This window comes from Ischnura elegans, chromosome 10 (genome assembly GCF_921293095.1).
Source record: "Ischnura elegans chromosome 10, ioIscEleg1.1, whole genome shotgun sequence".
NCBI classification, from domain to species: Eukaryota; Metazoa; Arthropoda; class Insecta; order Odonata; family Coenagrionidae; genus Ischnura; species Ischnura elegans.
The window spans coordinates 36,277,122-36,302,020 of NC_060255.1; the positions used below are offsets into that span (position 1 = coordinate 36,277,122).

A 24,899-nucleotide genomic window follows, 5' to 3' on the forward strand; every position below is an offset into this window, starting at 1 on the left:
CTGTTACGAGAGCCAACTGTTTCGAAAGGCATCCTGCTTGCCGTAGAAATCTTCGTAAGAATTTAAAGTATGTTTTTTCTAGAGTTAGCTGCTATGTCACCATCTTTGGGCAAAAATCAAGCAAGACTCTTTGAGAATAGCAGCACCATTCGTGCAATACTTTGAGGTCATTTAAGTCGTCTTCGGCTTTACCGAATAACTCCATGGACAGATATCAAGAGGATAGCGTAGAAGTCAATGTAGGGGGGCTTCAGGAGGTTTGAGAAGGCCGGCTGAAAGAGCAGGGACGGTGGATTGGAAGTTGGCAACCGCAGCCGCATGAGCAAACATAGCCTTCCCTGCTCCCCTCCCTGCCCGCCGCGCCCAAGGAGTTTCCAATTAGGATCGACTACACCCAATTAAACGTTCGGCGGAACGGCTGCGGAGCCGTGAGGGGAGGAATAAAGGCAAGGTGGATGAGGAAAGAGGCTTTTGGAATCTCGGGAACGAAGAGGATGAAGGACCATAGAGATGGAAAGCAAAGGAACGACAGATAGCGGTGGATATGGCATTGCCATTTATTTGTTCATCTCCGTCCATCAGTGAACACTATCAAATAGTTGTGTTTTGAGTTGAATTTCGCATGGACTTTGATCTTGATAACTATTAAGATAGCGCTTGGATATTGGAAGCATTATGATGGTAAACTATTGTAAAATCTAATCTAGAACGAGTACATCCATTGCTCGATTTAGATGTTTTCTATATTGTCGTATTTTTCTTATATTTGGCGCGGCTCATTTGGTTTATTTTCTTGATTAAATCACGGCCAAAAGAGTTAATCACGTTATTTTATCCCATTTTTGCTCTTGACTTCTAAAAGTTAGATCCCTCATCAGCATATTGTTACAATATCGTGAACTAATTTCAGTTAACGTTGAATTTTTATTCCTAATTGTTGCTAAATTCCATACTTGCATATAGTATTAGTAAACTTATAAGATATCTTTACGTGCTATAAACTTGAATTGTAGGAGTTCAATCAATTTCGCTCGTAATTTAGACTGACCATAAAAATTCTGTTCATGCGGCCTCGGTTTTTCATCATGTTATTTTTCTAGTAAGTTTTTTTATATCTTGAATCCACTAAGCGATTGATGGTTTGTGTTGAAAGTTAATTATTGACTTTGAGTACTTAATGATGTTTACGAAGGATCTGTATTTTTAATTAAAATGTTTTTTCCTAGATTCCGTACACGTTTAAAGTATTGTTTTCTTACCTATCACCTCGGCTATGATAGATAAATAGGTAAATACGTGAAAAGTATGCATAAAAATATTAATATGTTTAAAAATGAAGCTTCTGATAAAATCGCTGATTGGAATTTATCCTTCGTCCTTAACTTTTAAATCATAAAAATCAAATTTTTTTCCCTTTCATACAATGATTAGATGTACACATCACGGATTAAAAAATTTTATTCCCTCCCAAAAAGGTATTTTTTATGCTTCGCAACACAATAAAGGTATTTGATGAATATAGAAATTTAGAGTATGATCAATTAACAGGCATAAACATTGTTTGCACTTGAATTGGAATTTATCTTGAAGCAGATCTAACAGTTACTTTTCTGCATCAGCACGCAAATTATACGCAACCAATGTGAAAGTGAATATACGAGGGACATTTTTTTTCGACCTCCGATAGCTCAGCAGAAACACCATACAAGGGACAGGCGGGTACTGCGCGCATGAAGAAACTGCACATCCTTGGCACCACACGCTCAAGTCATTCCTGATCTTAAGTTTTTAGTTTAAGGCTGGCAGCAATCTCATAAACCACACTGCCTCAATTGATTCTTCCGCCAAGTGTGCACTGCGGAACGACAGCCAGATAACTCGCCGAATGGCTTCAGCATTGACATGTCTTGACCTTTATGCTGATAAAAGAGAATATTTATTTAATCCAATGTGGCTAGAGTGTGAAACATTACACCCATTCCCATTCAAAATAAAAGAGGAGACATGCTGGCTTCAGGAAGTGTTCTGATCCATGACAACGACCATCATCTCAGCGCTGATGCAGCCCAACTGCTCCTGGAGCAATTTTAATGGGATATTTCCGATCCCCCGTCGTGCAATATCGACATAGTGCCGTGTGAATTCCATCTTAACACTGTAGGTAATAAATGGCTAGGAGGGAATGGTTTTCAAACAGGCTTTGAGCTTCAAAATTAAGGCAAAAAAATTCAACGTAGGTCACTGGCGCTAACATCTTGTGAAAAGGGTATTGTGAAACTTGTTCACAGGCACGACCAATACCTCAATTGCCGATGCGATTATTTCGAAAGGGAACTCAAGATTTAACAATGAAAAAAAATGTAATCATTCACTTCGTCTTCTGTTCATGGCCTATCGGAGGTTGAAAAAAACGTCCTTCGTGTATATATTGATATGAATATCTGCATAAATCTGAGCATAAATATTCTTTTGTATTTTACCCAATAATTGCTTATTCAATTCTGCTTGTTTGACTACACCGGAAAATAAGGACAAATATGTGTACCACGAATCTCATTTACCAAATGATCTCTGCAAGAGTATTCTCATTGAGGTTCGTTTGCATTAGGTGCTGTCGATTCTCGATGGTATACCGGAAAAGAAGAATTTTAGCTTTCACGTGGTAAATATGGTCGAAGAAAGATGCTATCAGGATAGGAACTCAGCCTCATATTGCTCGAATGCCTCTCTTCCACTCACGTTTCGGATGGTTTACCTGTAAAAAGGTGAGCGGCCGTGGACACTGACGTTTTTTCTCTACATTTAACCATCCGTTCGGTAGGTGAGTCATGCGAAAGATTCACAGAGAAAAAATCATTCGCCTTGACCGGGATCCCGGTCAAGGCGAATGATTTTTTCTCTGTGAATCTTTCACACGATTGTGCATTGCGGGTGACTCCCGTAAATGTTATCACCGCGGCTAGTCCCGGTATACTTTAAAACTAGGTGAGTCATATTACTATTTTTTCTCCCAGCTTTCTATGCACGTGGAAAGATTTTTTTCTTGCTTCTTACACCGGGTGTGACAGGTAATATAAGCAAAATTCGTGGAAACTATTCATAAAAAGATAAATATGTTTAAAATTTAAGTTTCTGATTACATAGCTGATTGGTACTCCTTCGTCTTCCACAATATTTCGATAGTGTCAAGATCTATCTTTATCCTACAATGATTAGACGTACACTTGGTTCACGGATTAGAAAAAATTACTTCCTCTACATTATGTTGTTTTTTGTGTTCCGCAAAACCAGGACGGGATTTGATGGATATATACGATTTTGAAGTATGATCAACTAACTGACATAGCCATTGTTTGCACTGGAATTGGAATTTATCTGGAGTTCTAACAGTTAGTTTTCTGCATCAGCAGGCAAATTATACGCAACCAATTTGAAAGTAAATAATTATCGTTGGATATGAATACCTGTTAGAACATGATTATTTATAATCACTTGTACAGTGAAATATCTCCTTAACGGAATCTCTCAAACCTATTACTTTTTCCGGATAAGACAGTATTCCGCTTAACTCTAGGCCTGACTATTAAAAAAAGACCATGACAGCCACATCATGTCTATTTTATGCGTCTCCTAAAAGGTTGGTTTGACTCTAATTCTACATGTAGACAAAATTATTACGAACTAATAAAAGAACAGCATCGCATTGTGGTTAAAGTTGTGAACAAACGGCAACTTTGGCTGGTTCCGCTTTTCGGATTGTTTTATAGGGAGGCTCATTTTAGGATTTTATTTCCTTACGTTAAAATTTTTCCATGTACTTGTTTTTATAATTCTGCTTAACCGTTTCCGGCAATCAATTCCGTATCCTCATTTGACAGTTTCCGTTTAACAGAGGGCACCAATACACGTAAAAACCTATTGCGACCGCCAGGACCAACATTTTCCGCACAAGACAGGTTTCCGCTTAACTCAGGTCCCGCTTAAGGCAGGTTTTGCTGTATTTGACCCATTAATTGCCTATTGTATTCTGCTTGGAGCCTGCGAATGCATTTTTTATGTTCGTTTACTTTAGGGACTTTCAGTTCTCGATGGTTTATTGGAAAAGATAAATTCCGGCATTCATGAGGCGAACATGGTCGAGGAAGGTGACATCAGGATGGGAACTCAGCCTCGTATGGCTTCAATGACTCTCTTCTACTCTCCTCTCTGATGGTTTTTCTGGAAAAAAGTGAGCGGACGAGGACACTGTCGTTTTTTTTCTGTACATTTAACCATCCGTTCGGTAGGTGGGTCATAGTAAGTACGTGAGGTCTGGGCTGAGGACCCTAATCCATAAAGGGTACGCTTTTGGAAATGGAAGGAAAAAAAGAATGAAATCCTCCATCCTCGCGTAATGCGAAGGAGATTTTAGCTTTGTGGCGGTCGGAGAATGAAGCCGTAATGGCGCGCCGTAAAAGTTTCGCGGCAAGGGTTGATGCCAGCGTGTTAAGGGATGAGGGTGGAAAATGAGAAAGGAAATGAAGGAAAAGCCTCTTTCGCAGTGCTAAAGATAAAGGCCCTAAAAAGTATATTCGATCACGTACGGGGAATTAAAACTCCTCCGCAGAGGTACGTTCCCCCCTTCGTAATTAGGCTGGTAGGTTCCTCCTGCGGGCCTTAAATATTGTTTCGCGTTCCCAATAAGCCCCGAGATGGCTCGCTTATAAGGCGCATGAGGTCTGACTATCGACTCGAATTTAAAGATCATATGGCCTGAGTAGATTCGGAAAAATTAAAAGTTTTCGTTCGGTGCGTGAAGGAAATTCTGCTCATGCACCGTTATGTGCAGACGATGTTATTTTTTCCTTAACCTGAAGGGTTTGGAAGCAGTTAATATCCCGTTTAATTTCAGGAAAATGGTATTTCGTGCAAAATTAAAATGGTGGTAAGTTTTTATGTACTTTGTATTAAATATTAGTCGTGTAAATCATTAATTCTAAAAATATACTGCTGTACTTCATATGTGCTTTTACTTCAATTATAATTAATAAAAAAATTATTACACCTGTATAAAGATACCTGTGAATTGGTATGCGCATTGGCAGAATATCGATATATCTTTTGTAGATTAATGGAAAAAATTGAAAATTTATGATCCTAATGCAATAATTCTTTAAAAAGTTTCATTGACTATTGAATAAGATATGCATGATGGTACCTCCCTCTAAGCTACAAGGAATTCATCCCTGGAATCCGTATCCAATTGCTTTGTTGATTGATTTCACGATTTTCTGAGTAGGATACAACATTGAAAGATCTCACTGATCAAGTCTTAAGATTGGTTTGATTGGTCCACTCAGTTCTCTTTTTAGTTCATCTTTTCACTTTCATTCTTTCAGCTAATTTATCTTTAATTCCGTTTCTCATCCTTTATTACAAGTTCCAATCCCTTTATCCGATCCTTCCTTTTCTGTGCTTGCCATTCATTGTCCCTGGACTGCTTTCGTCAAGCTATTATGCCTCAAGATATGTCCTATTGATTTATTCCATTTCTATAAGACCTATCTTCTATCCCACTTTTCCAAGGATTTCCTCATTAGATAAATATCTTTGTTGATAAATTCAATGCTTGTTATTCGACTGAAGCACCATATTTATATATCCTTCCAACCATGATTTCTTTGTTGATGTCATCCACTTTTTTCAATTCAAGGAATCGGTTTCAAAGAGTCGAAGAAAAATATGAAGTAGATGAAATATGAAATAGAGTAGATGAAAATATGAAATTTATCTATCGAAGAAAAATATGAAGTACCATCTCCAATTTATTACGTAATTTAACATTTAAAAATCTATAATTAATACTTATGTGTTGAAATTATTTGTTAAACAATTATAAAGATTTATAGGTTTTACCAAACTTTAATATGCTAAAATATCTCAAAACTATAAATGATGCTTAGCCCTTTTTTTTAACCCAACCCATTCCATAGTGCCAAGTAAAATATTGGAAAACATATTTCAATATTGTTCTGTGTACGTAATGTTACAAGCTCCTGTATCAGTTCCCATTCGGGGTGAGAGAACTCGTAGATTCATCATGTCTGATCCATAATTTCCTCTCCAACTCGTCATGGACCCTGCTCTTACTAAGAGCGCTCCCTCCACGGTGGTTCTCACGTGCAGAAATGTTGAGACTCCCGTACTCTCCAGCTCTCTCAAAATCTGCTGCCCGCTGTTCATAATGAGATCCGATTCAGATACCCTTCACAAAACTGGAGCTTGGATAAACAAAAGGATTTTCGCTCGTTATCTCGCCTGTTTTCACTCCGAGACCGAGGAAGAAAATAGCTTTACGCAGGGAGAATTGTTCAATGACCACCCTAATATATTCCTCTAACGTACAAGCGTAGTTTAATGTTTCCGGTCCATGGTTAGGCTCGATCTAAGTTGATGTGTACCTGTTTGTTCTCTGTGTTGGCCAATAATTAGGGGTAGCCATCCTATTTTAGTAGCTATTATAAAAAATATGGCTCAAATAATTTGGTTTTGGCTGTTTTTGTAAGGTAAGAGAAAAATATAATAATAATTATTGTTTCCTGAAACATATTTTTGCGGTCACATATCTTCTTTAGATCAAAAGTATTTTAAAAATTGCGTTTCATGGCTCGGTCAATTTGACGTTGCTGCGGAATGTAAAGACTCCCCGTTATGGTAAATAAACAGGACTATCTGAATATATGCCGATCTATTATGCCTTAAGTTTTGCATGGTGGTTTTTTAAGATACACTTTGGCTGTAGTATATGCCCACTTTAATGTTTTCACATACAACTTCGGGTAACCGAAAATGACGCATTCATGGCACGTCATTTTCGGATACCCGAAGTGGGCATATGCTACATCCTTTGGGTATTTTATTTATTTATATTGATACTGGAAGTTTTTATATTTCCATTTCCAGGAACAATTTTCCTTGAAGCCAATTTGTTCCTTAAAATTATGCTTGTACCGTGCCCTCTATTTTTTACGGGAATGTTTCCGAAATGGCATTTTTTAATGATTGTAAAATACATATATCAGCCGTGTGGGTTGTGGTTGCTATCTTTACTGGTAATTTATGTGCTCAATGACATTAAAAAAGCTGAAAATAAACTTCACGTAAGGTCTCTCAATTCTCTGACAGCGTCAACTACTTTGTGCCACCTTAAAAATTTAAGCTACATTTCGTGTTCCATTGAGTACCCCTATCCTCTAGCGTTCTGCATTATTCCCCGGAAATGGTATTTTAACAGAATAAAAAATGAATATTATCAGGCATGTGGGTTCTATCAATGTGATCGCTATCTTTAGTGGTAATACTTATGCTCAATGTTTCTCGCAAAGGCGAAAATAATCTACACGAAAAGTTTTGTACCCATCTTCCGACATCTTCAGCGATTTCTAGCCATCCTTCAAAAAATTCAAGTTACTTTTTGTATTCCTTAGAGTATCTCTATTTGCAAAATCTCCTATTTTCTTTCGATGCGGAACCATTTTGAAATATGCCACGAAAAGGGTATTTTTCCAGATTATGAAATGAATATTATTAGGCATGTGGGATTTATTAATGTGGTTGCTATCTTTACTGACAATTTTTGCGGTCATATTATTCATTTTCATATTCATGAAATAATTTTCACCTAAAGTTTATTAGCTATCTTTTGACAGCTTCAATGATTTCTTCACCACCACTACGTCACCTTCAAGCACTTCAAGTTACATTTCGTATTCCATGGAGTATCCCTATTTGCAAAATCTCCTATTCTCTTGCGAAACAGAACCGTTCTGCAATATTCCACGCAGATTCATCAGCCTCGACCGCGGATTTGGTACCTCAGTGCCATTGTCAAGGATCGTGAGGAGCCTCACTAGATCTAAAGCTCCGGACGTAGTGTCTTGAGTCAACAATGAGAGAGTGTTGAAGGGAGGGGCCGGAGGAAAGGGTAGCCAAGAAGACGTAATGGGTGTGGGAAACTGAATGGCGTGGGTGGTTACGAAAAGGGTTGATAATGGATGCGACTCAAGGAAGGAGTAGAAGGTCTTTGTGAAGGCATTGCCACTAAGGCTTCGTGGTTTCTCGGGCTATCTCCTCAAGATCAAATCTCGCTGAGACGTTTCCGTGGTAGCGAGGAATTGGTTGTGGATCTAGGGATGTGAGGTGGGAACCGGGCTATGGTTTGAAAGGATGGATGTAAGGGTATTCGGTTTTGGGAGTTTGGGCGAGATGAAGAGGGAAAAGAGAGACAGGGTATTGTACTACATCCATGTTGTCAATACGAGCTTCCTCGCCAGAAAGCATGGTGGTGAGGCAGTGCCGTTCTTTTCAACTCGCAGTTCCTTTTGTAGGTGAAGCTTATCTAGTTGATTTTCAGTGCTTACGTTCATTTGTGTCTATTTTAGACAGAGGTGTAGAAGTGTGGTATATTCTGAATAAAGTAATAACATTATTCTAAAACAAAATAAAACACGCCGTCAAAACTGTATTAATGTAGCATTTGGTATTTACTAAACGTTAAGAAAACTTTGTATATGAAAATGAATTTTTCAAATAGGTATTCAAAGTACTTAAATGATACACATTTTTATTCATTAAAAATTAATAAGATATCAAATACCTAGAATATAATACACCTGGAAGAAGGGAATTTCATAGGGGTACAATTTTTTTTGTGAATGGGGAATAAATTTGGGATATTCTTGGCGTTAATAATTTAAGTATGTGATAAAAAATTCTTTGAATCAAGAATAGTTTTCTTTTTAATTTTCTGACGATCATTATGGCGATGATGAAGACATTTTATAATTAATTTACCCTCTCAAACTTCTTTAAATTCCAACATTAATTGTGCTTGTGCCATTTGAAAAGCATATATTTTGCACTCTCAAAAAGCAGGAATAATTGTAAAAAATTGAAAACCATCGTATGTTTTCACGAGTTTTTTTTTATCAATTTCAGGGAGAAGAGCTAGGGACATGTCCACTGGAGGGAATTCAAATGCACTTGAAGAATTCAGTGATGGTAAGTCATACGAATACTTTCTCGTAAAAAATAGAATTCCATGCTACCGAAATATTTTTTCAGATAAGCAAAGAGGTTTTGAGGCCCGAAATCAAAGTTGTGATAAGTTTATGGAAGTTTTTGTTATAAACTATCCTTAAATTTTGATATCTTTAAATAAATATCGATTTAGGGTATCCTTGTGTAGGCTTTTGCGGTGTGGTGAGGATTCAGCGTAGATGTTTTCTGGGTTACTACCGCGTAGATTCATCTCTGCAGACGACAGTTTCGCCGGCATTGCAGCAGGCTTCTTCAGGTCAATGAAGGGGAGATCCGTGGTATCGCCCATCTCTTATATACCCCGTCGGAGGCCGATGTCTTTTCATTGGATGGTTCTTCTCATTGGTTGATTCTCAAGCCACCCGGGCCTCCTGAATCAGCCAATGAGAAGACACCGGCCTCCGACGGGGTGTATATCAGACGGGCGATACCACGGATCTCCCCTTCATTGACCTGAAGAAGTCTGCTGCAATGCCGGCGAAACTGTCATCTGCAGAGATAAATGTACGTGGTAGTAACCCCGAAAACCTCCACGCTTAATATTTGGGGTAATTAATGTATCTTGATTCCTGGAGGAAGCCATGGTTATGCTTCTTATAGATATTCCAAATGCATGTTACTTATACACTTGACGATGTAGCTATGTTATGAAAATTAAGGCTTGCTTTTTCAAATATATTATTGAACCTAACAAGGTTTATTCTATCATTTCCCATAATGGAAAGGTTGCAAACAGTTAAGCCTGAAGTCATCGGCTGTACTTTCTATTTTCTTCGCCTTATAAATAGGAAATCAAAGATTTTAACCAAAAAACTCCAGTAATCCGTAAATATGAAAACGTCTTGCTTTTTTCCACTGGAAGAACTACCATTTTAAACCTCACATTACTATATTCTTTATCTTGGTACTACCATCAAGCTACTGACATGCAATTACCTGATGTGTCGTCAGAAAGTCTTTTTTGTCCTTATTAGTGGAAAAAAAACATTTCTTTTACTACGGTTCTATGCAATGAAATATGCTATTTTGGAGAACATAATATCGTTCTTTTGTGGTCAAGAACAATACCTTGTAGAATACCCTTGGGATATTATGTTACTCCTGAATATTTTTTTTTACTCCTTGAGATTTTTATCGGAAAATATCTAGGTTGCGTCAAGCCAAAAAACAAATTGTGGGTATTGGAGAGGATTAGAATGTCGCAATATCGAAAGATAGGAATAGTCGGTTAATGTGGCGTCACTACAAAGGTTTCTCTCGAAAGTAACGGGGATCAGTCGGCTTAGAGATTGAAACTCAGGGCCGTAATGGAATATATATCCTTATTGAAGAGACGTAAAAGGACCAGAAGCGGAACAAGGAAAACCACATGTCAGGCGCCACAAGTGATTCGATAAGAAAGCCTGAGAGAGTAAAGAGGATCAAAATGAGTTACTCTCGACTCTGTACTCGGGTCGTTCGTTTGAAATTATGATGAAAATGAATTTAAAGATAAGGCCTACGCGCGACAGTCTCATTCCTAGCATTTTTTCCTCTACATCTTTCCTGGAATGCGATACTGCCTGTGTAATCGTAGGATTTAAGGTATTGGGGATCTCATGTACTACGATTGAAACGAAATATGAGTATCTTTAATGTCTCATCTGCCGTACTGAAAAAATGAGCTCTTTTTAATCAAATTACTCAAGAAAACAACCAAAATGGGAGTTTTAGATAGATTTTATGGTTGTAGGGTAAGCTTAATCCATTCGACATTCCCTCAAATGACAGAAATATTACCATTAATCCATTTATGTAGACCAACTCTGTTCTTGCCTGATTGTGCATATTTCATCGATATAATCTTGCATTGGTTTGGAGTGGTTGATGTATTATCAATTCGAACTATTTTATGCCGCAGATTATTGTTACTCTTTTTTAATTTTATAAGCTATTTCTTTCCTAAGATATGTTCCAATGCAACATTCCCCATGGATTTGCATCACGTCCCACACATATATTGCTTTCTTATGGTGCTTATTACTGCCCAGTATTACATTAGTTGTTGTCAATCGCTTAACTTATTCTGATGGATTATTATTCTTAGGGTTAAAAAAATAGAAATTAATCACTCATGACGCTGACACTAGGAACCCCATGTGTTTGAGGAGGGATATTTTTTTCCTGGGATTGGTTAGCTGAAAACAACTCTGGAACTTAACGTGGATAGTTAATGATTCATACTAGAATATGAAGCCCTGTGATGAGGTATTATTTGACTGAGTGTTGGGGAAATGAATTAGATATTTTATTTCTCTATTGAACAAAAACTATAATTGATTAAAAAAACTGTGAAACTCTAAATTGATTGTGGTTTTTAAGGGTTTATGTTTCGTTCAGTATTTTTTTAAATTCTCCTAGAAGGTTCAGATTCTTCAGAAGACAAACACTATTTTTAAACAAACTCTAAACTCTAGCTGTGGCGTAGTTCGGACGACTTGGATTTCTAGATGCATAATATGCTCAGCAATCCAGGCTAACCTGAACGATATAGTCTAAAATGTCCATATTTGGGAATAATATCTCGGTAGGTTAAGTGATTTAAGTACTCGACGGGAAGTCGGGATTTGATTTCCGGTAAAGGTGAACCATTTTCAGCTTATTAAAACAACTTGTCTATTTCCACACTATTTTATTTTCTCCGACCATGGTTTTGGCAACTTGTTCCAAAACCATGATTTTGGTCACTTGTGCCTTGTCAAAGTGACCTTGACAATAAGCTGATGAAAAGGATGAGGTCAGTAAAGGAATATTATAATACAGTAAGTGACTGTGAGACTGAAATGATTCCTGATAATATTTATTGGCTCTTCAATTAGTTCTGGTAATACTTATGTGACCTTGACAATGGCACAAGTTGCCGAAACCATGGTCGGTGAAAATAAAATATTGTGGAAACAGACAAGTTGTATATCAAAGCACCCAAGCTGAATATCAAAGATTTGCACCGCATCACGCCGGACACTGTATCTTTTATGTGAACGATTTTTTCCCTGCGGAATTTTTTCACAATTCTTGTGCAATGCGGGTGAAATCGAAAAGAGCTGTCACCGTGGCTATTCTCAGTACACTTAAAATACTGTAATGAGAATAAAACCCCAGAGGAAGTTTACCCATCTCATTATATGCGAGGGTTGAACCGATTAAACGCAGAAGTCACGCATCCTAATGGATAGAAGGTCGTGGGGGTGAAAGTAGACTACGGAGCAATCTTTTGAGGGTGGGCGAGGAAACGGACTTGTATCCGATTCGATCTGGGGTCCATCGGTTGGAAGGCAAGCACATTAATCCGTTCTGTAGGGTTTACGCTTGAGCGGTGTAGATACGCAAGATGGGGCATTGAAGGTTGAAGGGGGATGTTCAGTGTATTGAGGGTTTGAGCAGTTTGGGTTGCGATGGGAACGGTGGTGCTACGTGAGCTTTGAGACCAAGATAATTGTATGATAATTGGAATTCAGATATCTATATATTATAACATTTCATGATTTCTCGGAGTATGGTCGGTACTTTTTACTCATGAAATCGATGGTTTGCAAAGTTAGTATTTTTTGGAATCTTGGCATGACATATTAAAATTAAACTTTGCTGTATTTCACATAGACTTCAAATTTCACAGGTTTCAACCTTTCTTAGGGTGTCTTATCAAGAGTCTTCTATCAAGTGTTAATAAATCTGTGTTGAAAATAACAAATTTTAATTTTAATACATCATTGATTCCTTAATATAAAATCGCCATGCCTAAAAAAGTTTCGCTTTTTGTAAAACTTATCATTTGGGCTACAGAAATTATTTTCGTCGCTAACTTCCCATTTTTGCCCACGGGTAAAATAGGCTACCAGCAGATACTGTTGAATTTAACCATCTGTAATGTCAAAATAATGTGTTTCCTTGTAATTTCAATGTTATTCTTATATATTAGGTTTCTTTCATATCATTTAGACATGAACATGTTTTCTCTTGCATCAACCTACCCACTCATGCATATTGCAATAAGTTCCATTTTCTGAGTCCACAATCTTCGTTAAATCGTTCGAGATGAAACTTTTTAAATTATAGAGTAAGCGATAAGAAAATTACGGCACTGTGTTTTTGTCGGAGAATATAGTACGAATTATTCGTATAATTTGATGTAATTGTTTCTCATAGGTAGTTTTCAAGAAACGTAAACTCTTCAATAAATTGGTCGGCAACGGTCAAACTATGAAACCAATGAAAGAAGCCCGATAATCCTAATGGCATTTCAGAAATCCCGCTGAAATTAACTGAAGCGTATGTAGTGAGGTGTTATGGTCCCGCAGACATTTACTAAAACGCAAATATCTGCAACACCGTAATATACGACTGGTCATAACCAGTTGCAAATCTTTGGTTTACAATTCTACTATTTATAAAATATTATGTATTTTCTGTTTCAAATAGAAAATTTGGTGAATTAAATGCAAGTTGAATGTTGCCAATATGTTGCGTTGGTCACGTTTGTACTGATGCATGAAAGGCCAATCTATTGATTACATGAAAGACGTGTAAAAAAAGACTTACAAAATTTGAAATAAAAACAAGAAATGGAATTGTATCAATGGATACCAGAAAAATAACGAGAAAATACTGGCCAACCTCCAACGAGCATGGGCGTATTATCATCCATAAAAAATAAAACAATCTATATTCTGTTTTCCACAGCTTTCCCCTATAATACATTTATTAATCAGCAGATGTTTTCCATACCATTAGGATAATCGAGCTTCCATCATCCTTTCCTAGTTTAAATTTTGTTGACCAATTTATCGAAGAAATCTCACCCTAGTTTTACAGGTAATAAAATATGGGTGCATCTGCATCTAGTTCCTTTGTGTTAAGGTCCTGGATGGATATATTTAGCTCATACGGAATGTAAAGTAATATATATTTGTTTTGATACAAGTTTTCCTTAAGCATATGCATTGATATTTTGATAAGCATTGGATATGCATTGATATTTTTCCTGCACGATTATCTTTTATAATTTGAGGTCGCACTCATAGAACGCTGAACGGATATAGGAAGACTCAAATGTTTCTGTTAATACAATGCACGTTGAGGAAATTTTCCTAATATTCTTTCATTCTGAACATCTCTGTTTTTAAGTAATAACTCTCTTTGGCTGGAACTGGATTAATGACTTTTGACTGTCCATACTTCCGCCTGTAAAGCCTCTCCCTTGTGCCTTATTTCAAGACATAAAACGTCAATGAAATAAATAAAATTGAGAAAATTTTGGTGAAAACTTCATCACCACGTGGACCTCTTCTAGCGGAAAGCCAAATAGGTCATCATTACACGGTTAAGGAAAGGGCACTGCGTTCTAACTCATTCATATCTTTTCACATAGAATGAAATATCAACCTCTTGTGAGAACTGCGACACATCCCTCAGTGTACAGGATACCTTGACGTGATAGACAAATACAAAGCTGTAAGAGGAACACTAAACATTTAAGGAGAAATCAAAACGTTTTTAGATGAAAACCCCGATTATATAGACACTGTTATAGGTTCCCTCGCATCTCTAAGCTTTTTAATAAATTATAACGTTTCTTTCTTATATTTTTCACGATTTTGTAAGAATTTTCCCAAATATATCAATCAATTGCAGTATATTTTAGAATAAAAACAAAAAAAGAAGAGATAGGTGGGAATGACCATAGCCGTCGAAGCAGCTCAGGAAATCAGTTCTTATGCCTGACAACTATTGATTGCCATTCAAATAAAAAATTCTTGATTTTCCTAGTAATATTGTCTTCCTGTAGGTATTCAGCATCATGTTCAAAAGATAATATTTTATTTATGTGGACGGGTGGAAATTCATTCATAACCAGTTAGTAAGATGGTGTTGCATGTTAGGAGGATGTATTTGCTGATAGGTTCCTTTTCTTTCTTTCTATCCCGATAGAGATCGCGTCATGGGTATGAAAGCGTTGTCTGTTCAACTGTGACTTGTTGGAGACGTGCCGGATCAATCTATGAACCCACTGGACCGTATTTCGGATGACTTGTGCATCTTTTGGAGCATAAATGTTCTTCTTCACATTTCTGCTCTTCTTATAACTACCTCACTCTTTCATTTCTGGCTTTGATAGGATTAGTATGTATGGTAGGAAGCGCTTAAAAAGTTGCATTTTTCAAAACGCGTTATTTCGTAAAATCGAGGGTTTTATTTGTATGATTGATTCCGGCCATAATGATCTAGAGTTAAAGAATTTATTAGAAGAATTTTTTTATCATTCTGCTAGGTTAATTTCTTACTTGTATCTTTTTCTAAATGCCTTTCTTATTTCATTCTCTTACGCTTAGATGGAAGGGCAAACATCACGGTTTATGTTCAAAGTTTATACATCAGTGTTAAAAATCATTGATTGGATCAATCAATCGCGTGGATATTTCTTCCGTATCATTAATATTTTTTCCCCTACAATCATTATACATACATATTTTTACGCTAAAGATACACATCCAATTAATTGCATTGGATTCTAGTAATCCCTATGAAGTCAAAAACTTTTGAGTAATGGAAAATAAAGTAATAAATAAATTGGTTGTATTCCACAGCGCAAGGTACATTAGAATTTCCAGCTGTAGACATAATCTCTTTTATCTTTTTTATTTGAAATGGGGAGCCTATGTGAGGAATCAATGTGCTCACTCGCGGAGCACGTTATGTGAAATTAAGGCGGAATACCAAATCACGGGAAAGGAGGCAATGGAAAAATGTCCGAAGACGACGGAGATAGGATGATTGGTTGAACGTACCCCGGTTGGTTAAGGATGCGACGGGTGAAGACAGGCGGGGATGAAGAGGACTTTGGGGAACTGGGCCAGGTGGAGGGGAGATGAACGAAGAGCTGAGGTCTCCCAGAAAATGAAACAGTCAGCTGGAAATACTTCCGCGCGGAAGGAAAAGAAGGAAGAAGAAAAAATAAGAAGAATAATAATAATCTTTTCTACTAGGGAAGACTTCCTCCCATAGGGTATCTCACAGAGATGTTCTCTAAGGGTATATAGGAAAGACTGAGGAGACCTCGCCCATTGTCCTTACCATTCTCACCATCCCTCCAAGTCCTTAGTCCCTTCTTATTCCCATCCTACCGCTGCCAAAATCCCTTCCACTCCTTCCAAAAGGGGTCCCACAACGGGCCCCTCACTTCCCTCGCTGTCCCCAGCGAGCGTAATGGGGCAGAACGCTTGGCTGGGCAGACGAAGTCATTTGTCTGCTGAAGCGAGACGGTCCGAAGAGGAGTTGGGGCAGATTGCAGAGGGTGGGAGGAGCCGGCAGGGACAGGGGTCGGTATCTTGGGAGAAACGGAGGGGTAGGTGGTCAGGGTGGGCGAAGAAAATGGCGAGAGTTGGCACTCCACTCCCCCTTAATCTTTCTTTTTTTCTGGGATGATATTTTATCCTACGATTCCCTCTCGTTTTTGTTTCTGGAGCGTGATTGTCACATGTTCCATTAATGCGTCGTTAATTGTTTAGCAATTAGTGTGGCAATCTATTTTTTCACCTACGAACGCTTCATCTTCTGTTTGGAGGGGTAAGTGTAAAGTGATCTTGTAATGCGTGCTAAGCTTTTTTATTATATTGTTTTATGGTTTGCCTATAGCATTATTTTACCATTTAATTAATGGGTTGCGTTTTTTGGAACAAGTGAGGCAATGTTATATTTTTCGCCTAAAACTGCCCTTTTTTGCTAGGAGTGAATGTTAAGTGTTCTTGTAATACGTGCAATTCGTTTACATTTTTATTGTTTTATGAAAGGAAATAGAATGATACTGTTTGGTTGTGGCTTCCATATGTCAATAAAATAATAGGTTGCGTTTTTTAAGAATTGGTGAGGCAATTCATTTTTTTTTCGCCTAGGAATGCTCCTTCCTCAGCCTTCTGTTCGGGAGGGGTATGTTTTAATTTCTCCTCAAATTCGTGGTAATGTATTTTTCATTTTTACTTTTTATTGAAGCCAATGGTATGGCAGAGTCTTAGCAAATACGATTTTGATTATAAACTAATGGGTTGCGTTTTTAATAACGTTTCAATATTTATGGATGCCAAAGAGTAATGCCTCATTATTGATCGATATCTTTGAGATATTCAGAAATTACCTCGTACGATTTCAATTGCCATTCTTTCTGGAAAATTTGTTAAAAAATGTGTGCTCCCTTTCGGCTCATTGTCAGCTCGAGAATACAGAGAAAACGGAATTTAACTATGTGAATTATTACACTCCAAATATTCTTGTGCTTGAATTGCTCAGCTGGAAATATACCGGTGGAATTATTTCTTCATTCTTCCAAAACTATGTAAAAATTGCTATAGTTTTTCGCTTGCATTTTATTCCTATGTCATTTTCAATACGCCTTTTCTGCAGTTCTGAGATTTATATCGAATATTAATGTTCAAACAATATATTTTGATGGATGGTTTTATGACAAAGTTTTACCTATTGTTGCATTACTTCATAATTTACAGTATTTCTAGCTTGTTACTTGAGGCATTGTTTTTAGCGCAAAGTTACCCATCATTTTGACAGACTCGCTTATGGCTTCGGAATTTAGAGTTGATATAAGACATCTTCTTGTTCTCGACTATATTTTAAAAGGCCCTCATAGCATAGGAATGAGGGAGGAAAATTTGTGCCTTCAGGCATTCTTACCTAAATCCTCAATTGGGAATCATGTTTTCATTATTTATTATTTGGAACGCTTGATCTCGTTTTTGTTATATATATGTAGCTAGATCGATTCAATTGTCTTAAGAAAAATCAATCAAATGGGTTATTTTGTAGTGAATTGAAAGAGCTAAGCACATGTCCTTACTGCGGGCTATAGATAGATACATTTTTTTCCAAAAACCATGCGGTACATCATTTGGTTTTCTACAATTTTGAGCGTACATCCAGGCCCACGCAGCACGATGAGGGTACCGGAGTAATACCTTGAGCCCCGGAACGCAGTTGAAGAGGCATAAGAAAAGTTGTCGGATAATTCTTGGCCCACGAAAAGGCTTGGAAACCTCGTTAATGAGGATGAATATTTTCAGCAACCATTTAAACGCATCCACCGCTCAATTTCAACATGCATATTACTTCAAGATAAAAGACCTTGAATCGGGACGTGAACGCCTGTGAAGGACCCTACATGCACGCTTAGTCATGCTTAATTTCCTCTTGCAGTATTCTGAATTCGAGTGGCATTTCTGGACGATGAATGAATGCGCTCAGGCAATGAGGGCTTGAATGGAGCAAGGGTGTGTGAAAGGATTAAGTGGACATGCATGAGTTTATAAGCCTTTCACTGAATGCCTGATTCTCATTCCGGCCTTTATCATAAGAGTATAAATGTAGGTCATTTGTTTCCCGGGTGACCACGGAAGTTCATTTCATAGGTCTACTAATGCTTTAGCATCATTTGATTTTTTGCTTCGTGATACAGTTCTTAACCTTTATAGGGCTCAATTATCTAACTTCATACAAAGCCTTTTCCCCCATTTGTGCATTATGAAGCCACTTTAGTGTAACCTGATGTGTATATCCTCTAATGTAAGGAATGTGATACCAGTATTATCCTATTCTGTTAACCATCGTTCAACCTGCGCGGGAAATGTTCCCTCAAGAAGAAGAAGGAAGTATATCTGCAGGGTTATAGTTGCTAAATTATTTTTTTAATGGTTTAAATCATGCAGTGCCCCTCTAAGTTTTTAGTGGTAATGAAGCGTACTTAAAGCCTTCTGAGAAAATTCAAAGAACCTATGAGTAAGCAAATCTGCACCAATGCTGAAATATATGTTCCCTCATACGAAGATTGAGTACATGTGCCCATGCTCCAGTACATACATGGATATTGAAACTCAATGCTCTGATAATTTTCATTTTACTCTTTTGCATTTTTACTCCGCAAATTTCTTTAAAATATTCCGCTGCTATAAGTGTACGGTTTTAAACAAATCCTTGCATTACTAAGGTAGAATATGAAATTCAATCACTTCCACTTGATAAATCACAATTCAATCACGCCTACATACCTAACTTCAAGGCACCAAGAGAATTTCTTGGTAAAGTTAGTGTTTTAAATGAAAACCTTATTACTAATTTCATGACCTGAGTACCCAAGTAACATAGAACTTATTTTAATACTCTTTTTTTAATTATTCAGATTGCTATTTATATATGCATATATATTATTCATCAACGGTAGCATTATAACATTTTAGATGATTTTCACCTCAATTTATTTTTCATTAACAGCAATGATTACATTAGATGGAAGAGCGAATTTTATAGTTTTATTCAAAAAGATACAATAAATTCATTGCAATAGACCATTTAGGCTAACGCATCTGTTCGCAGATTGAATTTTGACTATCTCTTTGGTAAGATTCATTTATCTTTCCCACTGATTCCCTTCTTTCGTCACATCATGGAAGAAAATCGCAGGGAGTACCCAGTAAACTACATTGACTTCGACTCGCCTTTCGCTGCTCATTTGTTCTCCTCTTCATTGACTTCTCCACGCTCTTCGCCTTTGGGGGAAGAGTCATGGTCGTTAAGGGCATTATTTATCGAGGTAGGCACGCGTAAAAGCGTCGGTATTAAAGTTTCAGCTCTGTATAAAAAAAGAAGAAAATTAAAGGAAGGAAGAGTGTGAGACTTCGAGGGGAGGTCTTGTAGCCTTTTCACTACGCTTCTCTGACCCTTCCCCCGGATATATATAACTATCCGTATCCTTCCTGGATTGAGATCGCAAGGGATTGGCTTGAGTACCGTTTCGCTCCCTCATCCCACCCTCTCTGTGAAGTCAACTCCCCTCACCCTCCCTGCCTTCGCTGCCCAAGCTGGCCCTTCCGGAAAGATGCTGACTGCGCTGTCTCTCCCCATTTCTCTCTCTCCGCCACGCACACAAACCGTGGGCTGTGCCGTCCGCAACCTCACGTATATCCTCCCCTGCCCCCTGCTGCTACATGGTAAAAGGTCCATTTCAGACCATTCCAAAAGGATTTTTCCCCTTTAGCTTCTATGATGTGCCTTATATTTCCTGACATGAAATTTAAAATGCAACTGCACCTATTTTACTGGATGAAAGTGTCTTCAATTACTCATTTTTAACTGTGTGGTATTCCGTTTTAAGGTTTCTTATTTTAATTAATTGTACCATGCCTTTTTTTCATAAAGCGGCCCGGGTTTCAATGAATTATCATCATTTACAAGCGTAAATTATAATCAATTTATATAGTTACATGCTGCAACTTTATTTACGTAACAGAAGAAGTTGATTATATATCGAACCCCTGGTCGCTTTGTTAAAAAAAAGAAGTGGTATAAGTAATATTTAACCAGACAAAATATCTAATAAGTTCTGCGTTGAAATACCATACCTTTTTCGATACCATCAATGCATCAGAGTTGGGACTCGAACTTAATCCGAGAAAATGAACGGCGGTATATATCTTTCGTAAGTCGTCCAATAATCTCCTTGTATATGGTGTGGATAGTTTCAACATAAAGGCGGCAAATGAATTATCTCGCAGTTATAATAACTTGAACCTATAGTGGGGAACACATGTAAGAAATATTTGTGGTAGAACCCTGAAGAAACTAGGACTCGTCAAGCGTGTTATTGGAAGATTTTCGGATAAAAAAATAAAAGACAGTTGCTATTTTGCACTCGTCCAGCCACTCCTTGAGAATGGAGGGAGATTATTGGATTCGGCGCACAAAGAATTAATCTGTGAACTTAATTGAATATAAAGGAAGACTACAAAGTTAGTCAAATACTGTTACGAGCGTTCAAAAAGCGTTTCATGTTCGGAAAACATCGTATTAGAAACCCACTATATTTCCAGGTCCGGCCGAAACGATTAAAAAAGATAGGTATTTTGCCGAAGAGATAGGTATGGGGATTAATTTTTCCCCCGAATAATAAAGAATTTTAATCAATGCTAGGCGTAATTTTGATACCAACACCCTTTATTGATACTGAGAAATTATGATCAGTAACCCGATGATATTCCTACCAAGTCACTCCCCCGTGTAGGGATTACAGGAATAGTTAAGTTGATCAAGCATGCTCACATTTTGATTTCGGCCAAACTCTACCTGTCATACTAGCATATTACCGTATTTCATCCAAGACATACTTTCACATTACAGTGGAACTTGGATAATTCGAACATCAAGGGACCATTTAAAAATCTCGAATTATCCATAAATTCAAATTAAAGAAGTCTTTATTAAGAGGTCTAAAACAAACAATTCATATTTCCAATCGAAATTCTCTATTAAATTGACACTCTTGAAATATAAATACTATGGTGAATGACTATTAACAGGATTAAGTTAACTTTAAAAGAGGAATATTTATTTCAACAAACTACGAAGTAAAGATTGGTAACATTTTATTATAACCTTACTAGCTGACCCGGCGAACTTCGTACCGCCTAACAATCAATGAACTTACGGTTTACTTACACCATTTATAAATCAAGAGCGGCTGTATCGTTTTTAATCATGTTTATCATAATAAAATAAGGATACAAATTCAATAAAACTACGTAAATGAGTACCAAAATTTCTTGTCAGAAAGACATTTTCTTTATTGAATCTACATGGGGTGGATCGGAGCACGTTTACGCGGATTTTTTTCAACAAATTTTCTTACGTTTTGGCTTAAGAAATTTTGGGCATTGTGGTTTAATAAAGCAGTTTATGAAATAAAAATTATACGCATTCAGTTGTTGGCTATTTGCGTTATTAGCTGTATAAAAATGTTTTTAGGTCCAAGTCTGTTGCATACACTTGGCCCTTTCAGAGGGCAGGTTGACACAACCCCAGACCGACGCTTGACTGATGCTCAAAATCGTGAAAGAAAAGCCCCTATGAAGCAGCATTCGCATTAAATGACTTAAGGCGCGCCAGTTTTAGCATCTTTATTTGGAAAAAATGCACTGCGTAAACGTACTGCATGCGTAAACGCACCACGGTGAGCCCTACACATTCGGGTTTAATGTCTTGCGTCAACCACCTTCTGATAAACAACAGTTTTTGTTTTGTATCAGGCGCAAGATGAAGCGGATGAAGCTAAATAAATATAGCGAAGCAAAGCAGTGACGCAGCGAGGGGAGGCTTTGGGGTATAAACCCCCCCCCCCCCCCAAGAGCTTAGAGAATTTGTTTATGAAAGATTTTGTTATTAATATTAGGGGGACGGATGACTAACAAACAAAACATATTTAACTATTCACACAGCCACAAAACCCACTATTTTGAACCATTTATCTTAAAAAATGTCTGGGGGAAGTGCCCCCACACTTCCCGCTTACCTTAGCGAGTTTTCTATACCCTACAGACCCGTGGTATTAGCTGCGCCCAAAACCCCCTATCCTAGCTACGCACTTGAAGCGAAGGAAGAAATACAGAGGATGGTTTATCGACTCGTGAACATAGCACGCTAAATTGACCATGAGAAAATCATGGGTTTTCATTAGCACATGATCACAAACAACACAAAAACTGAAAGAACGACCATGCGAGTTTTTAATCGTTATCACGAATGCATAACGAATTTGAAATTGGATACGTTTAAGCTCAAAAGGGCATATGAGTTGAGATCATGGAATCTACGGAATGAGGACTTCCTAACCTTTGAATTTTCCTTTGAGTAAAGTTGCGTGAATCACATTCATCACCAATTTTTTAATGATCACACACGTTCCGTTGGATAGTTATGGTTGGTTTAGGCTTCGAAAGATCATGAGCACAGAAACTACATTTTTCTGTAAATCGTGCCTTGGTAAGCCAGGTACGTCCAAGGACTTAAAATATTCAGATAGATAGTTTGTGATTTCGTCTTCGTGTGTTACACATTTAAAAGATTCGAATCCATGCAGAGTACGAACTATTTCAATTTACCTCGTTTTAGTCATCCACATCTTCGTTCTTGCTCGCTAAATCAACCATCTTTGACTCGGAACACGGACATTACCGTTTGTCAACAATTGCTTGGAGATTTGTTTACAAACACGGTAGTGAAGTGTCAACTCGAGCTGGGCCACGGCTGGGCTTACAATCAGCTCGAATTAAATTTAAAAAATGTAATTTCAATTTAATTAATATTTTGAATATATTTAGTAATTAAAATGTTATGTTGTTACTAAATTCAGTTATTAAAGTGGTAAAAACAAAACAAATTATTTAATTTGTAGTTTTGACCGACTTATCAATTGTTGTGTTACTATAACTCCTAAAAGCATGTCCATATGAAAGAGATGAATTTTTTTTGTGAAATTATCCTTTTTTTAATGGCCTATATGTTAACCCCGCCTGAGACGAATCCTAAGAACCTAATCTCATTGAAATCGGTGCAGCCGTTCTCGAGTTATAAGTGTTCTAACTAACACGATTTTCGACTTTTTTTTATATATATAGATAATGTCCTTAGCAGGATCTGAACTGCTGTGGACTACCAACTTGACTCGCATTATTATACGTTTAGACAAAATGTCATAGAATAATACACTGGAATAGAATCATAATAGCAAAAGAGATAAAAAAAATTGAATACGAACTTTATCGATTAACAGAATATTAGAAAATAAAGATAAAGCTCCTGGGATCGCACCCATAAAACAAACTCTACTGTTTTTCAAAAAAGGATGATATTTTTGCCTGTTTCCTCGAGTTAAGTCTCACGGCTGTTGAAAAAGCATATTTTCCGATGGAATCACAATTATTTTGAGTCGCAGATTATAATTTATACCTTAATTTGACACACCAATGATTCGAATTAACGAAAATATTATTCAATTATCCACGAACTTTTAGCATTTTGTAATACAAAATGCTAGCGACCTAAAAAAAATATTCGAATTAACGGATATTTCGAATAAAAGAATTTCAAATTATCCAGGTTCCGATGCATTAAAATCCTAAGAATGGTATGATAAAGCCCTCTATTCCTCTAGCTATTCCTATCCCAAAGCAAGTTCCTTCGCTTACCACGAGATCTTTGTCTTTGTGTCTTCCCTATCTATCTCTGGGTCTTACTAGGGGAACGTTTCTTCAAACATTTCCTATATTATGCTCCCTTCATCATTTTTATACTCTGTATTATCCTACTCCACGTACTAATATCTACCAGAAATCATTTCTGATAACGTGATCAAAATTTTGGAATCCTCTCCCTGAGGATCTTAGACATAAGGGCTCCATCCATGCTTTTAAAATTAAATTATACATGGCTTTACTCAGTGGAGAGCTAAAATAAAACTCCCACGAAAAATACAGCCTATTATGTATTATTATTATTATTATGTATTATGTACTATTGCCCAATATTCTGTCTGCCTATGATGTCAAATTTCAATCCTTGTTACGTGTTAATTCTTTTTTATATGTGTGTATCAAACAACTTTACTTGACATTTTTCATGAACTTTTTTCTTTGATGAGCCATTTTATTGTAAATTGTGTTTTTGATCCAAGGGTTTTTTCCAAGAGCATAATTAATATCTATTCTATTCTATTATGACAGATTCACTGGCCCCGTTCTCTGGCAAATGGAGCTCTACAACACACTCGCTTGGTGAAAAATGGCCCTAGTTCTACGTGACACTAAAATATATCTTTTATTCATTGTTCAAGAAACCAAATTCAATACTTGACATTAAGCTTACCAATCTTTATCAACCTTTAAGTACCCAGCATTATCGTTATCTTCCTCTCCCAAATTTACATATCCAATACCTTTCACCTTGTCTGCAGAGAG

General features: G+C 37.1%; 1 protein-coding gene across 7 annotated transcripts in view; it reads left to right on the plus strand.

Moving 5' to 3' along the window:
- LOC124166847 (lachesin-like) overlaps nt 1-24,899 on the plus strand; it is a 791,588-nt gene that overhangs the window by 319,007 nt on the left and 447,682 nt on the right. For 5 of the 7 annotated variants that reach the window (XM_046544547.1, XM_046544549.1, XM_046544548.1 and 2 more), the window contains exon 2: nt 8,977-9,039. The exons of the other annotated variants lie outside the window; for them this stretch is intronic. In XM_046544547.1, coding sequence (XP_046400503.1) covers nt 8,977-9,039 — 63 coding nt within the window. The remainder of the gene's footprint in view (nt 1-8,976; nt 9,040-24,899) is intronic. 7 annotated transcript variants of the gene reach the window in all.